General features: G+C 43.5%; 1 protein-coding gene across 1 annotated transcript in view; it reads left to right on the top strand.

Moving 5' to 3' along the window:
- LOC132996115 (inactive ubiquitin carboxyl-terminal hydrolase 53-like) overlaps window positions 1-11,091 on the top strand; it is a 31,325-nt gene extending 20,234 nt beyond the window's left edge. The window contains exons 12-17 of the mRNA XM_061066437.1: window positions 893-1,039; window positions 2,538-3,327; window positions 4,236-4,291; window positions 8,770-8,812; window positions 8,903-9,630; window positions 9,710-11,091. Coding sequence (XP_060922420.1) covers window positions 893-1,039; window positions 2,538-3,327; window positions 4,236-4,291; window positions 8,770-8,812; window positions 8,903-9,630; window positions 9,710-9,786 — 1,841 coding nt within the window. The 3' untranslated portion in view covers window positions 9,787-11,091. The remainder of the gene's footprint in view (window positions 1-892; window positions 1,040-2,537; window positions 3,328-4,235; window positions 4,292-8,769; window positions 8,813-8,902; window positions 9,631-9,709) is intronic.
- Window positions 11,092-19,781: the final 8,690 nt, after the last annotated feature.

Raw genomic sequence — 19,781 nt, 5'->3', positions numbered from 1 at the left:
CGAGTTTGTCTTTTACATGTGGATAACAGCAGGAGATTGGCCGGGTCAGACGCGTTCACAGCAACTGGAACATTTCCAGAACATTCAGGCCAGGGGTGGTGACCGGGTAGAAAATACAGGAGGCAAAACATGACATATTAATTCTGCTTTGGAAACACATCGATATCGGTGTCGGCTTTTTTGGCAAAAAGTCCCATTGTCTTTCCAAGTTGACATCTTTGTCTGTGTCTTCTTCGTGTATGTTTTTTCTCAGATTGGCATCTATCGCTAAACTGAAGTCAAGTTAAAAGTGAAATTAAGAAGTCCTGTTTCATCATTTTGTTATCGGTTGAATATTCTCTATTTAAGTGCTGGATAGTGAATATTGAGGTAAAAAACAGTCTCTAAGAAGAACTGTTTTTTTTCTTTCTAAACACATCAGCCTCTACCCACAGTTGTTTGTGTTGACATTTCAGACAGCTAACAGAACCACAGCATGATCATGTTTTCCAGGGCCGTGACTAATCATCGCTTTTCAAAGTGAATGTCTGCCAGAGACGCAGGAGATGAACTCTCTCTTCGCGGCCACGTTTCCAACCTTTTGCCTTTCCCTTCACGGGGCACAGAATGTACTGTATACATCAGCACAATGATGTGTAGTAAAGTTAGCCTCCGTCTACACACTCAGCAAGGGCTCAGTGCCTCGGGGGGGGCTTGGGAAGAGGTGGAAAACAGTGACAGTGAAAAGGATGCAGCGACAATACAAATCTATATGCTCACTGAAATAGAAATTATTTAACTGGTGTCTGCACTGGTGGGAATGCCCTCCTGACTCAGCAGGAGTTGCATTAATTACATACTGGCTGCATTCCTCTCATCCCCTTGTTTGTTTGTTTGTTTGATTGTTTTGTAGTGAACATTGTCACCAGTGATCCCAAGAGCCGCATCAGGGACATTTCTCGAGAAGTCGCCCAGAAAGCAGGAGAGGTGCGCGGGATGCATCCATCCAGACGAGAGCCCGACAGGAGCGGTCAACGGAGGGTGGAGACGCGCTACAGAGGTACGTAAGGTTGCAGACGCACCGTGCAGCGTGTGCATTGATAAGAGCAGACTGACACACTGCAACACAAACGCACAAGAGCCTCAAGGGTGTGTGATACAAAAGGCTAGCCCCTCCGCTTCCCCATCCCTTACGTAACCCTCGGTTCGGGAGCAATGTGTCAGAAAGGGGATTAAGTGCTGACGTCTGTTGGAGCCTGCCTTGATCCCACTCTCTCATATTCAGAGCCATTGGTTCCCCTCGCTGTGCAGTGCATGACCATGTACAGCAAATACACACAATAAACTAAACAGGTCAACCCAAGTAGTGATTAACACTGTTTGATTTAATCATTAATGTATTAACTCAAAAAACTCATATTTGTGCCACTGTTTCTCTTTAGTTTGTGTGTCTGTTCTAATCAGGGGGCTGATTGGTCAGCTCTTTTAAGACTCCTTTAGTACATCAGTACTTTCAATTAAGTATCAGTGAGGGGGATTATGGGACACAATTCTAACATGCTCCCAAATCCGCTATGTCAACAGCAGTCAAAAAAATGATCCACAGCCTCTTGTTGAGCGGACGACACCGAGCTGGCAGAAAACAACGCTGGTATCTTACACACAAGCAAAAAACACAGACAGGGATGTTGGTTGTGATTTAACTCTGGCACACAGTCAGCAGAATCCCAAGCAACAGGGACGTTTGGGCTTAAGTCCAAAGCCCTGACAGAATAGTGTAGTACTAAATTTAGTTTTTTGTTTTCACCTGAAAACACGTAACCTTAAATTGCTTTTCATGGTGAATTAGATGATGACTCCGGGACAAAGGTTACAGCCTCTGACTAAAGCTGTGTCAGCTATAGACTATAACGTTGTAGTGATGAACCTTGTACATTAAATGATGCCTTGACTTTAAGTGTTGCTAACGTGCAGGGAAATGTTCTCATTTTACCTATTTATCCAACTTTTAATAAACATTTTGATTATCCTGACACGGTTTTTCACTTGTGTTCTCTGTGCTGGTAAATATATATTGTGAGAGCAAGTGAACCAGGTTTCAGGAAGGATGTATTTTGAGAGACGCTCGCACAGTCCTTGGAATAGCAAACACCGTACCCTCACTATCATGTTCAGACGTGTCCAGCAGGGAAACTAATCCATGCATGCACACAGATATACACACACACATGCATACATAAAACACCACAGTGCAACCTTTCTGCCAGCGATACCTGCACGGTGTCCTCGATACGAGCTGTCTAGCCTCTGTCTGCACGGCACACACCGGTCGTAACTTACACCTCCCTGTCATGTGCAGGCGTCACCTGTATAAAATATCTGATTAGTATAACTGGTTATTTATTATTATGTTGGTTAATTGGATTAATGTCTTATCCTTATGTACCTTACGTTTTTGAAAGTATTCTTCAATCTGTAACTTGAAGTATCTTTGTAGAATATACTTCAATTTGTCATTGTTCAACCCATTCATGTAACTTTGTCTGACTTGACCTCAGATCAGGACAGGACCTACTCCCGCTCCGTCTCCCCTCCAGAGAACGGCTTCAAACAGCACCTGGAGACTCGCCTGTACAGCAGCCAGGGAAAAGGTCCCACACGGACTGAGCGGACGCCCCACTTGGGAGGACGGTCCTCCCACGAACCCTCTCGCTCTCACTCCAGAGTCCAAGTGCTTCCCAGTGTGTCCAGTGTCGGCGGTGGCCATCACAGCCGGCGGATTGACCAGGTCTCCAACGGATATGACACAGACAGCAGCCAGGAGTCCAGAGAGCGTCCTGGAAGTGGAGCGAGCAGTCGCAGCAGGGCCAGCCGCCCGTGGAAACCCATGCGGGAGGCGCTCAACGTGGACAGTGTTTTGAGTGGCGCCGGTGATGGAAGTTCGCCGATTCAAGAGCGAAGGCAGCACAGCCCACGGAGAAGACCCAGCAGTCAGTCGCCGTCCCGCGACCGCGAGCGAGACCGAGACCGAGACTTCACATGGGGAGGCCGGGAGGAACGCAAACCCAAGAGCCTGATGACCATCTACGAGGATGAGCAGAGGCACGAAACCGGTGGCAGCCGGAGCTCGCTGGACTCGGACAGCCGGGGCGCCTACAGCGACAAGGACAGGTCGAAGGGCTCGGCAGCTTTGAAAGTGCGGGGTGACAACTGGAAGATCCAGCGAACAGAGTCTGGATACGAGAGCAGCGACAGACTAAGCAACGGCTCGGCGAACCTCGACTCACCTGTGGTGGAGAACTTCTCCTCCATGGACCTGCGGCCTATCCCCGAGCTGCATCTGACGAGGTGAAATACACTGTTGCATCCGAGGACTCAAAATCCCACAACTGCAAAGAGGGAAACCGAAATAGACACAGTTTCTGCTGTGTGATGCTTTGTCATCCCGCGCCCCGCTCATTTCCCTATTCCAGTCTCAAAAGTGCTGCCATCTCTAAATAATTAAACACTACAAACAAACTGTTCTAAGAATAGCGGGGCCCCATTGACATAAATGCACACAAGGCAGATACGCCAATCTTATTATTTCCCGGGCTGTCATTTGTCGGCTTTGTAGTGCGGGGTCTTGTTTGGAAATAATGATCCCAACCAGCTGACAACTCCTGTGCTCGGAGCCAGCAGATAGGAATCTTCCTCAACTGCTGGTGCATTATTCAAGCCGGTCTCCCGATTGTATATCAGTCAAGTGTTGTTTTAATTATTAATTCTTTTAACATATGGTTACGATGTCGACTGGGCTCAGACCTGGATTCGCTGACACTGTGCAACATTTGCTATTTTCATCTGCTTGTATATATAGAACAGCTTTTGCACCGGTTTCCATTAAGTTTAGTACAACATCGTAATATATTTTACAGGAGATACACAGCTTTGCACTTAAAGAGGAAAGAGCAGGTGCCAGATTGTAATCAAGCATAACAAGGGAAGAAAACAAAATTCACACGAGCTGTTCTGACAGTAAGACGACTTGTTTTCACATTTAAGAACTAACGTTACAGGAATTGGCATCAAGTTACATCATTATAAATCATTCATCGCATAAATGTATATTTAGGCTGCAGTCATGAGGGTTTATTTCCCCCTTTTTGCTCAGAGCAGGGGTCCAGCTCCGTCCTTCTGAGTGGTCGGAAAAAAGTTAAAGCTCCGGCATGTCTTGTTTACATTGCGTGAATAATTCAATTTATTTTGTGTTTTAGGGATCACTTCCCTCACAGAAGCAGCGATGACATTCTGCACTCCACGTTTCCCACTGGTGAGTAAATCAGTCTCACTTTGACCTGTCCTTTATCTCTGCACACACACACTGTCTGCTAATATTTATTTGCATGTGGGTTCCCCCCCGGCAGAGAGAGGGAGAATTTAACGCTTGTAATTTAAGGACTAAAAATAACAAAATCATAAATAAGTATGAACATGTCGGATATTGAGCCATTATTTCCCACATCCAGTATGAACGGGTCGCAAAAGTAAAGTATCATTCCATCACAAAGGATTTGGCCCTGACATTAAAGAACTTTCCTCTGGCCGACTTCCGTGTGTTGTTAGGATCTGAAACATTAAAATAGTACTCAGCAATTTCTTTGATTTATTGTTCCATCAGTACTGTTAAGGTCACAGCCTGATTGAAGGGATACGGCATGGAAATAAGTGTGCTGTGGGTCCTCACTCACTGCCCTTGACCTTTTTTCCCCTGAGCAGCGTCCTCGTATGCAGCACTTAGATAAAAAGTACATGGTGCCTGGAGTCATCTGAAGTCATGAACAAGCTTTGAATTGCAAAATTGTTAGTATTATGTAAATCTAATGTAAATCAAAACTTCTCCAACCTATTTAAAACGTCTGAGATACTTCTAAGATATTGTACTAGGTTTTCTTTCTTCCTTATACATCACAAATGGAAAATGCGAAAAGGAACTTGAAGGACATAAGCTGCAGTGAATAATATCCACTTGCAGTTGGAATAACTTTTAGAAAAGAAACTCTACGATGAGCCTCAAATATTAGTCGTGTTTTGAAGGTGTTATTTTTATTTTGGAGACAGGAAGGAGGGAGATTAGATGACATGAATAGCATGAGATGGCTTGTTGCCAAGACACCCTCCTTCATCTAGGACATGCTCGCTTGCGATCCACATTATCGGCACAGAGAAAAAGTGAAGAAATTAACTTATAAATCAACAAATGTCTTGAAAATGACCCCACAAATTCCTGCAATGGGAATACTGAGTTAATCCTGAATAAGAGGGAGGGGGGGGGGAGTGAGCTTGTAGGGGCAACCCAGCTGTGCCCAGTCGGCCAGAAACCTCCAGCACTGGGACTGTCAGGATGTGGTGTTCAAACACGAAGCAAGTGAAATCCCATTTTGTTGCACTGCAGTTATTTAGAGGTCTCCAACTCTCCTCCTCCTTCTCCTTCCTTATTATCACTTTGTTATTATTACTGCTTTTCTTTACGTGATTTTTTTACTGTGTATATTTGATTGCTACTTCTACATTTTCTAGACTATGTATGTTGAACAAATTACATTTATGTTTTATCTCATTTACTTACTCAGGCTGTTTGCCCTCTAGTGTCTTTAAGGGAAAATTAACACACACACTCAACCAGGTCCCATCATTTGCCTTCTCTTTGACTTGCAAAATATCTGAAAGCTCATTTAAAGTATCCACAGCTGTGCTTTGCACTCCTGTGCATTACTTTGAAATGCTGACTTGTTAGTAGTTTAACCCAAACCTGACTAAAAATATCTCAGTGGGCCTTTTGAGGTCTATTCTCCGGTGGCTATTTTAAAAATCAGTACTGGATATTTACGCCCCCGCTGTCTGCAAATTATATCGACAAGCTGCAGTGTCCAAAGTCAATTTGGCCGCAGTTCAGCTGTGACTGTCTGGCATGAGGCCTCAGCAGAGGCATGAGCAGATTCCAGGAGTCCATTAAAGTCCAAAATCCTTTTTTTTAATAACACTCATGTAGGAGGGGAGCGGTGATGAGCACAGTTAATATTTTTACCGCAGGCGTTTACCCTTGTGATGGTTTGTTGCATCAGATAATGGATCTAATGTTAAGTTAAGGTCGTGGGGTCTTGTTTTTGATCGGCTTAGTGGTGACCTTTGGATCTCGTTGTGGATGAATCTCACTGATTTACATCGCACCAAGTGGAGATGGTAGTAGAACGTGTCGTAGCTTTGAAAGGTCACAGCTGTCGGGAGATGGGAAGAGAATTCCAGACCCGTCAACCCACCTTTTCATCAATTTCCCCCCCACGATTGGCTCTGGTGGCTTCTGCAGATCGATAGAAACACACTAGAGGAGCTATTAAGGCTCTTTTGCAGACAGACTGTTTATAATTTGGTCAACATGACTGTTCCCCAAAAGCAAACCTAAAAGTGTCATAGGTCCTAAACCCTGCCTCCTCCATGTCAGTGGATGGGACAAGGATCAAAGTTGAAGTACTGTCAAATAAGTTTGTTTTAAAGATTGTTTCTCTAATAAGATCAGATTGATGTATGCCCAAGTGTTTATTCTTCAGTCTTTTCTTAGTTTTTAATGCTATTAAAAACAGCCTTGTGTGCGTAACTTTTGCCCGAATATGTTTACATACCCAAATTCTTGGTATAAGATAAATGTTATCTTAAATGGAGTTGGCTTAGCTTAGCATGGTTGTTGTATTGATGCTGTATATAGCAAACCAGTACTGATGAAGGGTTAATGCACAGACACAAAGGCTGTTCCAGACAATTATTGATTATTTTCAATGACTTTTTGGACTTTGCAGATAAAATAGTTGTGAAACGTATTTCCTCCTCACGTTCAGGAAGCACCGAGGAGTTCTGCTCCTGATGAAATGCTCAACTGCAAACATGAACTCGGGTGTGCTTGATGTTCACAAATTTTAAAACCCCCAGACAGCAGAACGCAGAGAACTACAAATCTCAACTTGACAGCAACTGAAGTGTGTAGAGTTTTTTTTTGTTGTTGGTGTCACATCAACAGAACTTCAAAGGGCTGTCAGGAAATTTTGCATGTACCATTTCTCCCAAAACCTAGTTAAGGGTTTGCTTTCATGGTCTGTGATGAGGGAACATTTCCCGTTTCCTCTGGGAGTGTCTCATTTTGACAGTTCAAGAAGCGGAGGGAAGTGATAACTGAATAACTTTGCGGTGGATAACACCAGCCCACAAGCAGGTGTCTCTCCTGAACTTTATCAGACTAATCCTTCATGCTGGAACGGGGGTCAGGGACGGGTCCGTGAGCGATTTGCATCAGCGGAGAATCCTAGTACTTCATAAATCATCCGCTGATTGTTCACACGTTTCAGGAAGTGCGGAGGAACCTTCATAAGAAACAGCTTCACCTTCCTCAACCCTACTTAACAATGCGATGCCTTCCTGCTGGCATGGGAAAGGAAGGGACATTTTATTGTGCACCACTTGCTGCAGTTTAGAGAGAACACTGAATCCTGCTGAATCACAGCGTAATCCATGGAATTGCAGAACATGGACGGTTTCCCAGACAAGTGCAGGAGGCCGTGTAAACAGCAGGACACCTTGAGTACATGCTTTCCCATGAATGTTTTCTGGCTCTCAGCCGAACCCTGAACCTGAAGTATACACAGGTTTAGATGGAGTTTCAGTGATTATTTAATAGGTTATCTCTGAGAACGTTTTCTATGATTCCTACAGCCTCGCCTCATCGATATCCAGCTGTTGTCCCCTTCAAGCTTTATCTCGGAAAACGGCGCACGCGACCACGAAGTCGAGGAGGACAACACTCCGCCGGCCGCATCCTATTTTCTTTTTCCCACACGATATTGTTACAGTTGCTTGCCAACATCGCAGATCAGCGGCATCAAATTGTGAATCGCCACATGGACTTAGCGGCTTAAAATTGCAATAGTGTTGTGGAGGGGATCTGGAGTCTGGAGTCTGACCTCTGTGTAATTGCATGCCAGCACAAAGGATTTAGCCACTAATGCTTTGAGAGAGCACAGGGTGGGGGGGGGACAAAACGAGTGTATGCTGACACATCACAGATGGTCCTCAACCACTCACTCTCTCCCTTCGCCCTGTTAGTCAGCTGTTGTCTGTCTCGGGCCTTGTAAATCACACCCGGCCTCGCTAACTTGGCTAAGCTCCACACCCGCCCCCGTCCCCGGCACCTGTTTTTTTTTTACACATGTGTTTGTGTTGATCTAATGGGCGAGATCACCTATTATCCGGAGCCTAATTTCACGGGCCTTGCATCACGGCTCGACTGGACTTAATAGGTTAATAGAACTTCACTGGGTTTTCAGGGGTGTGTGCATGTCCCAGCTTCTAAACCAGCAGGAGGTCGCGCAGGGTCCTTATTGTTTCATTAGCCCAAAGCTAACAGGGCCTGGACATGAACCCGAATTCCCCTTTGAGGGGCCACGTTGTGTGGTTGGATCAGACAGTCGGAGTGGTTCACGGGGGGGCCTCAGGGCGCAGTGCCAGACTGGCTGCTTTGATACTTCCTCTCCCCCCCGCACCAGGCAAAGGGCCTCACCGTGACCCTGTTAGATAACATGTCTTTGCTGGAGAGGCACAGAGGAAAAAGAAGAAAAAAAAAATATCCTAGCTGTGTTTAAATATAAACCCATGACAGATGTTACCTAGCTTTATTTTCTTTTTTGAACATCTGGTTGTGGTGATCATGAGTTTACACATTAGTGACACAAAAATGCTCACAAGGTGTCTGTCCTTCCTCTCCAGATCAACCAGATGCAAACATCCTCACTGCTCAGCTCATTCAAAGGTAAAACTCGGCTTTAAGTACAATTCCTCCGCCGATGTGGCATAAGTGTAAGTCAAATGGTTGACGGTTATGTTTTTTGCTCCGTGACAGAAGAGGGGCCTTCCGCTACACCCCCGGGGTCTTGGATAGGAACCTCGACCTGGACAGCGAAAACGAGGAGAATGTGGACGGCAGCCCTGCGAGTCCCGTGCCCCCTTACTTAGCGAAGACCAGCAGTTCGGAGTGGAACAGCTCCGATGACCTCGCCGGACCCTTCTCTGAACAGGAGGAGACGGGCACTGCCGCCGACCATTACACGCACAACCATCCCCCTCCCCTGCCCCTCAAGACCTTTGGCAACAGTCACTCTGACCCATCTGCCGTCCACTCGCACCCACCGGAGGTGCCAACGTGGTCGAGCGCCCGCAACGAACCCAGGAACGGCTCTTCCCCGCTCTCGCACGCCCCCCACCGTCGGTGGATCGAGACACCGGCCGAGCACAGGCTTTCATCCGGCGCCAGCTCCAAGTCGGGGTCGTCGGACCAGGACCGGAACGACCTGTCGGCCAGCGAGAGCGACGAGCGGCTGCCCAGTCCCAAGCCCAGACACGCTGATGGTACACGCTCCCCCACTCTGTCAGAACGGGTTCTTCCCACCACTTACTTCTCTGTTGATAACTGCATGACAGACACTTACCGGGCCAAATACCACAAGAAGCCGGCCGTGCACACGAAAGCAGAGGAGCCTGCGTCATCGGGGGAGAGTGATGCCGAGGGGAGGGGGCTGGCGTTGCCAGATGTTCGACCACCAGAGCCCTCCAGACTCCGATCAGAATCAGGTACCCTATAGCGCAGTGTTAGTACTGTACCTTTAGCTCTTTTGTGCATTGTTTGATTCTTTGGTCTTTTGTCTCGCAGGCTACTCCACCACTAAGACGATCGCAAAGTGGAATCCAGTTACTCCAAAAGGACTCGACGAGCATGGTTTCCTTTGATTATAGCAAACGCATCAATGGACGTTGACCGGACGCCACGATGAGCCGTCACGCACAGTTTGACTCCTGAGCTGCTCCCAACCGCGAGCCGGACAGGAAGTTGGTGCCAAAGAGATTGTAAAACGAACGAGGTGTCCTTAATAGCCATGTGGCCGTTTTCTCGGTATGAAAAGCTTTTGAATGAAACTAGAATTTGCACAGTACACGGCACCATAAAGGTACAGAAACGTGCCCGACGGTAGATTGCTGTTATGTTTTGGGGCTGTGTGCTCCGGGGCAACGAGTCGGGTCAGAAGAGAATGTATCACAAAACGTCACTTTACCACACAGCAGATTACAAGATTTATTTGACATGAAGAATTATGCGATGTCTTGCAGTTTCTACTTCCTCCTCCTCTAGGGATTGATTCTATTTGTTTAGCTTCTCCCATTTCAGTGTTAAAAGGTGCCTGCCCCGTTTCTGTATTTTGTTAAGAATTGGATTTTGAAGAAGACAAGGTTCCAGTGATATTATGACATATTTTCGGTGCATCTTACACATTGGGCACTCTTTTTTTCACGACTTAAAAATGGATCCCAAGGATCTGTGGGAATATGAAGCAGGGACACCCACATTGGTTATTTCTTTGGTCTTCTCTGGCACGTTATGGCGACAAAGGCCAAAACTTTGATTCTTGTCGGCGCGTGGTGTCAAACGACCTCTGCGAATAACAAGCGAAGGATTTTTTTGGTCACACACTTTTGTCAAACTGAAAAGAGGAAGTCCAAAAGAACCAGTGTGGGTTTCCCGGGGTTATAACGTGATCGGTAAATATGTTGAATTGATTTCTTATCATGTAGCGGCATGAGACGCGTCCCTTTCTCCTCAAATCCTCACCTGCACACTCCATCACCTGAAGAAACTGTGTTTTCTTAATGTCTTTACACTGTATTTCTGTTTATTTCCCATTTCACACTCCTTACAGTTACATCCTTCCATTTGTATCTTTATCGAAATCAACAGACTTCTTAAAGTAACTTCTATTAGCAGCAAGTCTGCACCGCGACGACTTGGACATTTATAAGCTTCATTTAGAAATAGACAGGGCCGGCTGTTTTCTTTTTTTTTTGAGGGTCATTATTATTAACATTGTTCTAAACCTGAGTAGTTGGACTATTTCTTGGTTTCAAATGTTTTCTATATGCAGCAGACTCGAATGCACAGTGCCTTTTGTATTTTTCTATGTCAAGACAAGATTGAATTGGAGCCATGCTTTGTACAATTATTTGACCTAAGAAGAATTTTTGTAACATTTTATTTTATTTTTTAACGATTAACAGTTAAATAAACAATTTTATTTAACCATACAAGTGTGTCCAGTCATGTTGTGTTCAAGAAAGTGTTGATGTCAAATCCTCATGATTCAAGAAGTGGAAAACTGATCAATATGAAAACTTTAAAAGTATCTTTATGGAGCTCTGATAAAATAAAATGTTTTTACTGAATGAACAGTTTCCACTGAACAACACATGCAGCCCAATGTTTACAACACGTGCCAGGAAATGTGGTGTTTTGCTGCCATCTGCTGTCACAAATCCGAAATGCACTGTCTACTCTAAAGGCTGTAAATTATCAACTGCTCTTATTCAGAAACAATATTTAGATAATATATTGGAACACATCAGACTTTTGCCACCTTTCACTACATTAAAATGTGGTTTAAAACCCTCTCTTAACTTTTATATTCACTTTGGTAAGTTCCAGGTGACCTGTTATTTTATATTATGTTATATTTTGTTCACATTATTACAATAAACATGAAATTGACTTCTTTGAGCATTATATGATTTTCCCACAGAATATTTGACCAACGTAAACGATTCAGATTGAACTAAATCAAATATCATGTTGTGATGGGAAGTTATTTGTATGTTGTTTTAGTATTTATTTGTGTCGTCTGATCATACCATACTGACACTTCTATGAACTCCTTCCTGGCAGAATCTGCAGAAGAGCAGTTGTATGACTCAACAGTTTAAATACAACTGATGTTGAACTATGTAGGATTTCCAAACACTTAAAATATTATTTTTAATAGCATGTCACAGTAGGACAAGCACAAATGAAAATAATACAAGTCATTACTGTGACTCTTGAAAAGTCTGTTTTGAATAAACCTTTTTCTTTGAATGTGTTTTTATTGTTATAGTCTCTTCTTCCCCCAGCCTCTAGAGGGAAGTAGAGGACTTTGCAAACAGTCACATTTACCACTCGATCTAGAAAATCTGCAGGAATGTGCACTGTACGATTCAAACTTAATTTCAATGTTGAGCAACTTTCTCTACATGGTTTAATTTGTCGGTGTCACAGGTGTGAAAAAAATTATATTTTTAGCATCACCTCCCTTTGGGACCACTTTTTAATTTTCTAGCACACTGACCTCGACTTGTTCTCATCTTTCTGAAGAGACAACGATTCCGATTCACTGCAGGTGTTTCAGGATTTTATTGACTCATCACCAGAGCTGGGAATATTAAATAAATTGGTTCTAACACACACGGTTATGTTGGAATACAATAAAACTAAATCCAAGATGGCAACAGCACAATAAAAACACTAGCAATAGTGGTTATTAGTAATATGAATAACAAGTCTTGCCCTCAGAATCAATTTGAGCCCACTTGTAAAAAGGAGAACTCATAAATTCCAATAAAAAAAAGAGATGTCTCCCTGAACTTGAAATGCCCCGGACCAGAAAAATAATTCTTCCGATGTTCACTGGGAGATGAGTGGGAGAAATGCATCGTATTCACTGGATTCACACGATCCTGACAATGTTCTGCCACTCAACCCTGTGCTCCTCGCTGCATGGCACGTCTATCACAGATTTAGTGAGCTTAAATCTTTGCTGTCTCCCCCCTTGTGTGTGTGTGTGTGTGTGTGTGTGTGTGTGTCTGTGTGTGTCTGTGTGTGTGTGTGTCTCCTCCACCATCCGTCAGACTGGGACTGGGCCTGTCAGTGAGGGCTCCTCCTCTGCAGCTGCCGTACTTCATTAGGGGCCATCAGCTGAGCTCAGTGCTCCACTGTCAGAGTCAAACTTCTGTTTTCTCCTTCCTCCTCCTTTTGCTCTCTCTCTCTCTCTCTTTCTCTCTCTTTCTCTTTCTCTCTCTCTCTATCTCTCACCCCCCCCCACAAGTGTCCCTCAAGCTCACTCACATCCTTCATCCTCATATGATTTCTCACTCTGTCAACTCACTTCAGTCTTTTCCTTTTCTCTGCTAAAATCCCACCCCCCCATGTCCTCGATCTGCACCGTCTCCTCTCCTCATGCTCCTTCCTGCCTTTCTTTTTTTTTAAGTCAAGCTCCCCTATTTCTTTATTTTCAGGGATATCTCTCCTATTATTCTCCCTTTATATCAGTGAATATACGCTTACACGTGCCTCGATGTTCTTGCAGATAAATCACATAATTGGAGTAATTGTGTTGTTATTTATCCCAGATAATTATTCAATTCAGTGCCTTTATTGTCATTGCACAGCGCGTCCTGCTGGTACACAAAGTAAAATACACGAAATACACTTACTTTAATACAACATAGATTATATATGTACTCTGTCATATTGTAGATTGCATAATATTGTGGTTTGAAGTGTTGAAAATAAAAAAAGGTAGATATTAGGTCTTGTATATCTATCTATCTATCTATCTATCTATCTATCTATCTATCTATCTATCTATCTATCTATCTATCTATCTATCTATCTATCTATCTATCTATCTATCTATCTATCTATCTATCTATCTATCTATCTATCTATCTATCTATCTATCTATCTATCTATCTATCTATCTATCTATCTATCTATCTACCTACCTATCTATCTATCTATCTATCTGTCTGTCTGTCTGTCTGTCTATCCATCAACCCACCTTAAGTTGCAGTACAGTGTCCGACCACAGATGGCGGCACTGACCGGGAAGCCTCTGACCAACATGATTGTGGCACGTATGGGACGTTAAATACGTTTTAAATGTGATTTAAATCATCAACAACTACAGATCCATGTTTTCAACCGACGCTGAGAAGTTCATCATCCGCCTGCTGGGTTTTAATCTCCTCGATTATTCCATTAACAACCTTTATTTACACAGAGATACCTGACAGGTGCCAAGTCACCACAATCTGAGACAACTTGGCCTCTGCACCTGAACTCTGTTAGGTGCGTTGCTAATAGGTACTAAGGAAATACTTGTTTATTTTCTGAATGCCTTCCACGCGTTTTTATCTCGCTAATCTGACGTTTTGTTTGTTGAAGGACGTCGATTGTGTTCGTGGGAAAATGACGAGGAGTCCTTGAACGCACCATGGCTGCTAATTGGAAATACTAGGTGAGTCAATGACACCAACTCAATGGGAAAAAATTAACTTCTTTAAAGTGGATTTTTATCTTGTAAATATCAGAATACTAATATGAAAAGTTCAATTAACTTGAACCCAGAAAATGTTGTGTTTATTTATTTTCGTTTTGTTTTTAGTAAATAGTAAATTAGTTCGAGTTTGAGGAGTTCTGATGATCCTAAACCAGTTTGGAACCAGGAAATGGAAAACAACCAGAAACCAGCTCTGCAGTGTCCTCCATTGGTGAGTCAACAATTCCACTCTCTCTCGCTCTGAATTGAAAACAAATGAAAGCTATTGTCATGATAGGGACCCCTGTAAAATAACCGTAGTCACTAATTATCCTCAAATAATAATAAAAAACCTCCACAACATGAAGTACTTTGTACCAATTTGCATTGTTCTGCTACCATTTTAATAATACTAACTAACAATATTGTTATTTATTTCTATGAAAAGTAAGTTCAAGTATGCCATATAGTAAAGAACTCTGTCCATATTTTCATGGAGTGGATGGTAATTTGCTATTTTAATATTTTTAACAATGGTAGAATTTCTATAGAACATAGAAAACAAATAAAATGAGCTATGGTCATAACAGGAACCTTCTTGAAATAATATACTACTTACTGAGAAATACTACTCCACATTAATGAGTACTTTGTTCATTATTTCCATAGATTGTATGATTGTCTTCTCAAGAGCCTGGGACTCTCAGTAATCTTTATTTAGCTATGATTACTGTTTCAAGGTCCTGATGTAAGTTCCTCATTGTTGTCTGTGTTCAGCCTCATGAACTCAGTTGCTAGCTCATAAGTTCTACCTCTAACTAAAGCAGGGCCAATACAACAGTTCTCCAATAAATCACAAGTTGTTAAGTTGCAGATACAACTGTAGTTCCCACTGAGATGGTGGTTTCTGCTTCTTACAAGTTTGAAATGTATATTCTTGCTGAAGGGCGGGATAACATTTGGAAAACGGTGAATTATCGTCTTTACTCCTGAGATTTTCAATTTTATCGATGACTAAATGTGGAACTTGTGGGGTTTCTTTGTATAATATTGTAGGTTCTTGCAATATACTGTGAATACAGAAATAAAAATGATTTGACTTGATCCTCTGCTGTGAAGGAAAGGTTTCCACTGTCCCAGTTAAGAAATGTTTTAGACAATGTGTTGATCAATTGACAGTTTAATTTAATTGAAGGGATTTCTAGTTTTTTAACTTATTTAAAGAAGTTGATATTTAACTCACGAGTACAAGGGTGAGATTAAAGATGCTCAATCCACATATTTGATTCTGCATATTCAGGTGCGTGGTTAAACCAGGAAGGGATAATGATTGGCACTTACTTCAGCTGATAGCGCGGGAATGTGCGTCATGCCCCCCCGGCTGAGTTGACGGTAACTAGCAGAGGAAAGTCCTCGACAAAAAGGCTGCTCTGTCGTCAAGGTCTTCTCTTGCCACCTTGGCCGGCGTCTTCAGATTCAACCAAGGAACCGACCGGGGCAGGTCCCTGTGGGCCGGTGGGAAATGGCAGAACTCGTCGCCTCGGGGAGGGGAGATAACAAATTCAAATTCGCTAAAAAAATCCCAGCAAGCATTATCACCAGACATGAAATGAGAAAAGGCCCTCGAGTGCAGGATGAGTCTGGAACAGATGAAACCGTTTCGCAGGGAAAGAAAAGATAAGGATTTCGATGTAAAGTACAATATTGATATTTACCGAAATAATGAGTTCAATTGACAGACGATTAAAACTTGGAATATGTATTTTTCGCTTCAAACTTAAACACAATCGTATATGAACTGTATTTCTGTTATCAGCGTGTAGTCTTCCTTCCCCACACAATTTCTTCCTCAGCAGTTTTACTTTTTCAGATTTTCCTATCTTTTCTGTATTTCTTGCTCAGCAAACCTCCCTGTGCCCAGTTGTGTAGATATGCACACACACACACACACACACACACACACACACACACACACACACACACACACACACACACACACACACACACACACACACACACACACACACACACACACACACACACACACACACACACACACACACACACACACAGGCACAGAGTGTGCACACACACGCAGCCCCCAGGGCTTCTGTTCTTGTTGTCATCCTGACAAGCAGCAGGAACAGGATTACGGGTGGGGGCCCTCTTACTTGGAGCAGAAGAGAGTGTGAAATCTGATTGCCGCGGAAGATTTAAAAAAATGGGACCCTGTGAGGTCGGTGGAATCCTAAATATGAGCACGCCGGAGAAGTACAGCAGCGGGGTGTAGTCTGTTCCGGGGATTTACCAAATTTTCCGACTTGAGAGGCTGGCTTAAGAGAGGAGAGGGAGAAGAGGCTGCACGCTGCATAGGTGGCAATTGCTCCTGCTTAAGGTTTTTTTGGGTAATTCAATAATCATATTTTTTTGTTTTGGTTCTAAATATTATAGGTCATAAGATAATAGTGTGGTAAGTTTTAGCAACGGTGCATATATGCTGATATTTGTTTGTCTAATTTAAAAACATGATTTGGGATGAAACACCTGACACATGGGGAAGTCTCCTCTGGCTTTACCATAACTCGCCACTAGGGAGCATTGAAGCATCGTTTTGGTTTGTTTTGCTCTCACTCCTCAGGGCTGTTTCCACAACTTCCACTTGTGAGCCTCTGCCACTCGCCTGCGTGACACCAAATCACCGTAATGACGGCTCGTCGCAGGGAAAGCGGTCGCACACCAGCTCCAGAGGGAAGAGCTGCCTTCAGGGAAATACAAAAAAAACATGGCAGCCAGGTTTTATTTATTTATTTTCTGGCAGTGGTGGAGCAGGGGGGGCGGTGTTCCTCACCGGCAGGACACATGTTGAGATTAGTCCCTTGAAAAGGTTGTAATGACAAAGGCTTTGGCAAAACATGGATCTGTAGCTTGATACATTTGAACATTTTCTATGTTCTGCGTCTTCCTTCTCTGCCGTTCGTCCAATTCTCCCCAAGATGGTTTCCTTTGCCGCCCTGTTTGTTTCCGTTTGCCGCTTATTTCTCCCCCCCCCCGCCCGCCCGCACCTGCAACAAACCACTATCGGCTTTCCTCACCTGCAGCAAATCAATATCATGCAAGACGGAAGCTTTGACTCCATAATGCTCTGGAAGCTATTACAAGGATTAGAATGATGGAGAAAGGAAAAAAAACAACATACGGCACAAGAGCGAGACGACGCTGAACTTCTCGAGCGCATCTCCCCGTTAACTTTCTCTCTCTGTGACTTTTGAGTGTTTTTTTAATTGCAATTTGAAACATTCTAATCCTTTCTTTAGCTGAGAAACCATATTTTTTTGTGTGTGTGTGTGCCCATTCTAATCTTCCTGATTTTGCACAGAGGCCATGCTGATTGCATGTTAGGGCTTTGACCCCCAGCTGATAGATTTCTTTTCAAACTAATTGAGAAACTGTTCGTACCCATTTTTTTTAGCCGGGGACGCTAAGCCCCCCCCCCCCCATTAGTTAGCATTAAACCAAATATTCATACAAAAACTGACGTCAGCTGTCACTTGAATGGAAAAAGTGACTTTTACTTTGATGGGCTCAGTAAGGTTTCTATAAATATCTATCATATCCTATCTGTCCATCATTATCCTTAGTCCACATTTTTTCTTTTTTCCCCGTGTAGCTTTGTGTTTTCAAAGAAGTTAACACCTTTTGGAAAGGACACAGAGGCCAAACAATAAGAAGTTGCATTTCCTTCTTTTGTACACGTTCACCCGATGAAAAGAATTCGATTGCAGCAGCCGGACAAACAATTTCAAACCCCCCCCTCGTATCTGTAAGAGGAGGATTTACAGAACCGGAGCACAACAAGAGCACCTTCAGTAATCTCCTGCACGTGTAAAGTTCTAAATACCCGCCTGTGCATTGTTGGTCCGAATGCCCCCCCCCCCCCGTGCACGGTGGAATTACTCCTACACACACCAGTGGTTTGCAATCCTCACTTGTTACTGCCCGAGATGATGTTTTAAACATGGGTTCAAGTAGGATAGAGGACTCAGTGGCTCGTGCCCGGGAGCAGGAATTGGGGGCGAAAACGCATTGTATCCCCTTTCCCCCCCACGCACACCTCGAAGGCTTCACTGCTGCTGCCGTCTCCCTGGAAACCATTACCGCCGCCGCCGCTCGCGTGCGGTCTGTCACGGATTCAGGTGGAAACGCGAGCATCTCGGTGTGCCAGCGGGAAAAAAAAAAAAGGGAAAGTAGAAATGGAAGGAGAGTGGGAGGGGGGGGGGAGCGTTTGCAAATGGCTCTGAAGTCTGCAGGCTTAAAAGTGTTGATAACCACGGATTAGCTCTGCCTGTTCCCTGGAGCAGCTTTTAACTGTGTGGTCCCTTTCTCTTCAACCTTCCTCCTTCTTTTGTCTGTTCTCACACTATGTAGGAAACGCACGTGTGCACAAAGAGCATGAAGCTAATGCATATGGGAGAATATTCACGTCATTTTAATATATTTGTTGTGTCGTATCTAGGGTTGCAAAATTTCGGGAATATTCAAAGTTGGAAACTTTCCATGGGAATTAACGGGAATATACGGGAATATACGGGAATTAACTGGAATAAACTGGAAATGTTGTGGGTAATTTATACTAACTTTATTTACCTTGTCATATACAGACATAAATATAAACATTTTGTTGTGTCATAGGCTGATTTGAGCCCTGAGGAAACTTTGGGCACTTGACTTTATGCTTCTGCATCTTTGTGTCATCCTTAACATAGGTCTTTGCACAGTATTTGCAAATGTACACAGCCTTTCCTTCTACATTGGATGGGGTGAAATGTCTCCACACATGAGATAGTGCACGTGGCATTGTTCTGTAGAATAAGATGAGAAAAAAGTTTGTAAAAAAATACTAATGCAATGCCAGAGATATAAATAGTTAGCCAAACAATTGGAATCGTCTGTAAACATATTTTACAATTGATGGATAAATGAATGGAAATAGGCTAGATGAACAGATGAACAATCCTCAATCAGCATGCTAATATATTTCCCCCGCATAATTTGTTTTTTTTCAAAATTCCCAAAATTCCCAAGCAAAACTTCCCATGGAAAGTTTCCGGAAAGTTTCCGGAAATTTACCGGAAACTTTCCGCCCCTTTGCAACCCTAGTCGTATCCGGGTATTTCCCAGTGCTGATTTATATACTAAATATTTCGGCTGCCCTGATGTAAATTAATAGATTTTGAAGTTTGTTTACCTTGAGGCAGAACAGCAAAAGTGGAACCTTGAGCGTGAGGTCAACGAGGTAATCTACTCCGCAGCCCCTCAAGGTAATGCTGAGTCCTGCTAAGCATCCGGGGGTGGGTGGGTGGTGGTGGTGGTGGTTGGGGGGGGCTTTGCAACTCTGTCATTCATTTGACGCCAAGGAGGAAAAAGCAACCTTATCTTTGACACCTGTTCAAACAGACCACGGATGCATATAATTTGTAATCTCCCTCGTCCTCGTCCTCGTGCGTTTGTGTGTGAACAGCTTTGGTTGCAAGGATCAGTTGATTGACATTGTGCAAGCAAACACAATTAATGCTCTCAAAGACTTTGGGGTTTTCAGAGTCGCCG

The sequence above is a fragment of the Limanda limanda genome, chromosome 22 (genome assembly GCF_963576545.1).
Source record: "Limanda limanda chromosome 22, fLimLim1.1, whole genome shotgun sequence".
Lineage (NCBI taxonomy): Eukaryota > Metazoa > Chordata > Actinopteri > Pleuronectiformes > Pleuronectidae > Limanda > Limanda limanda.
Note: the sequence above shows the minus strand (reverse complement) of the source record. Positions and strands in the feature narration are given on the sequence as shown.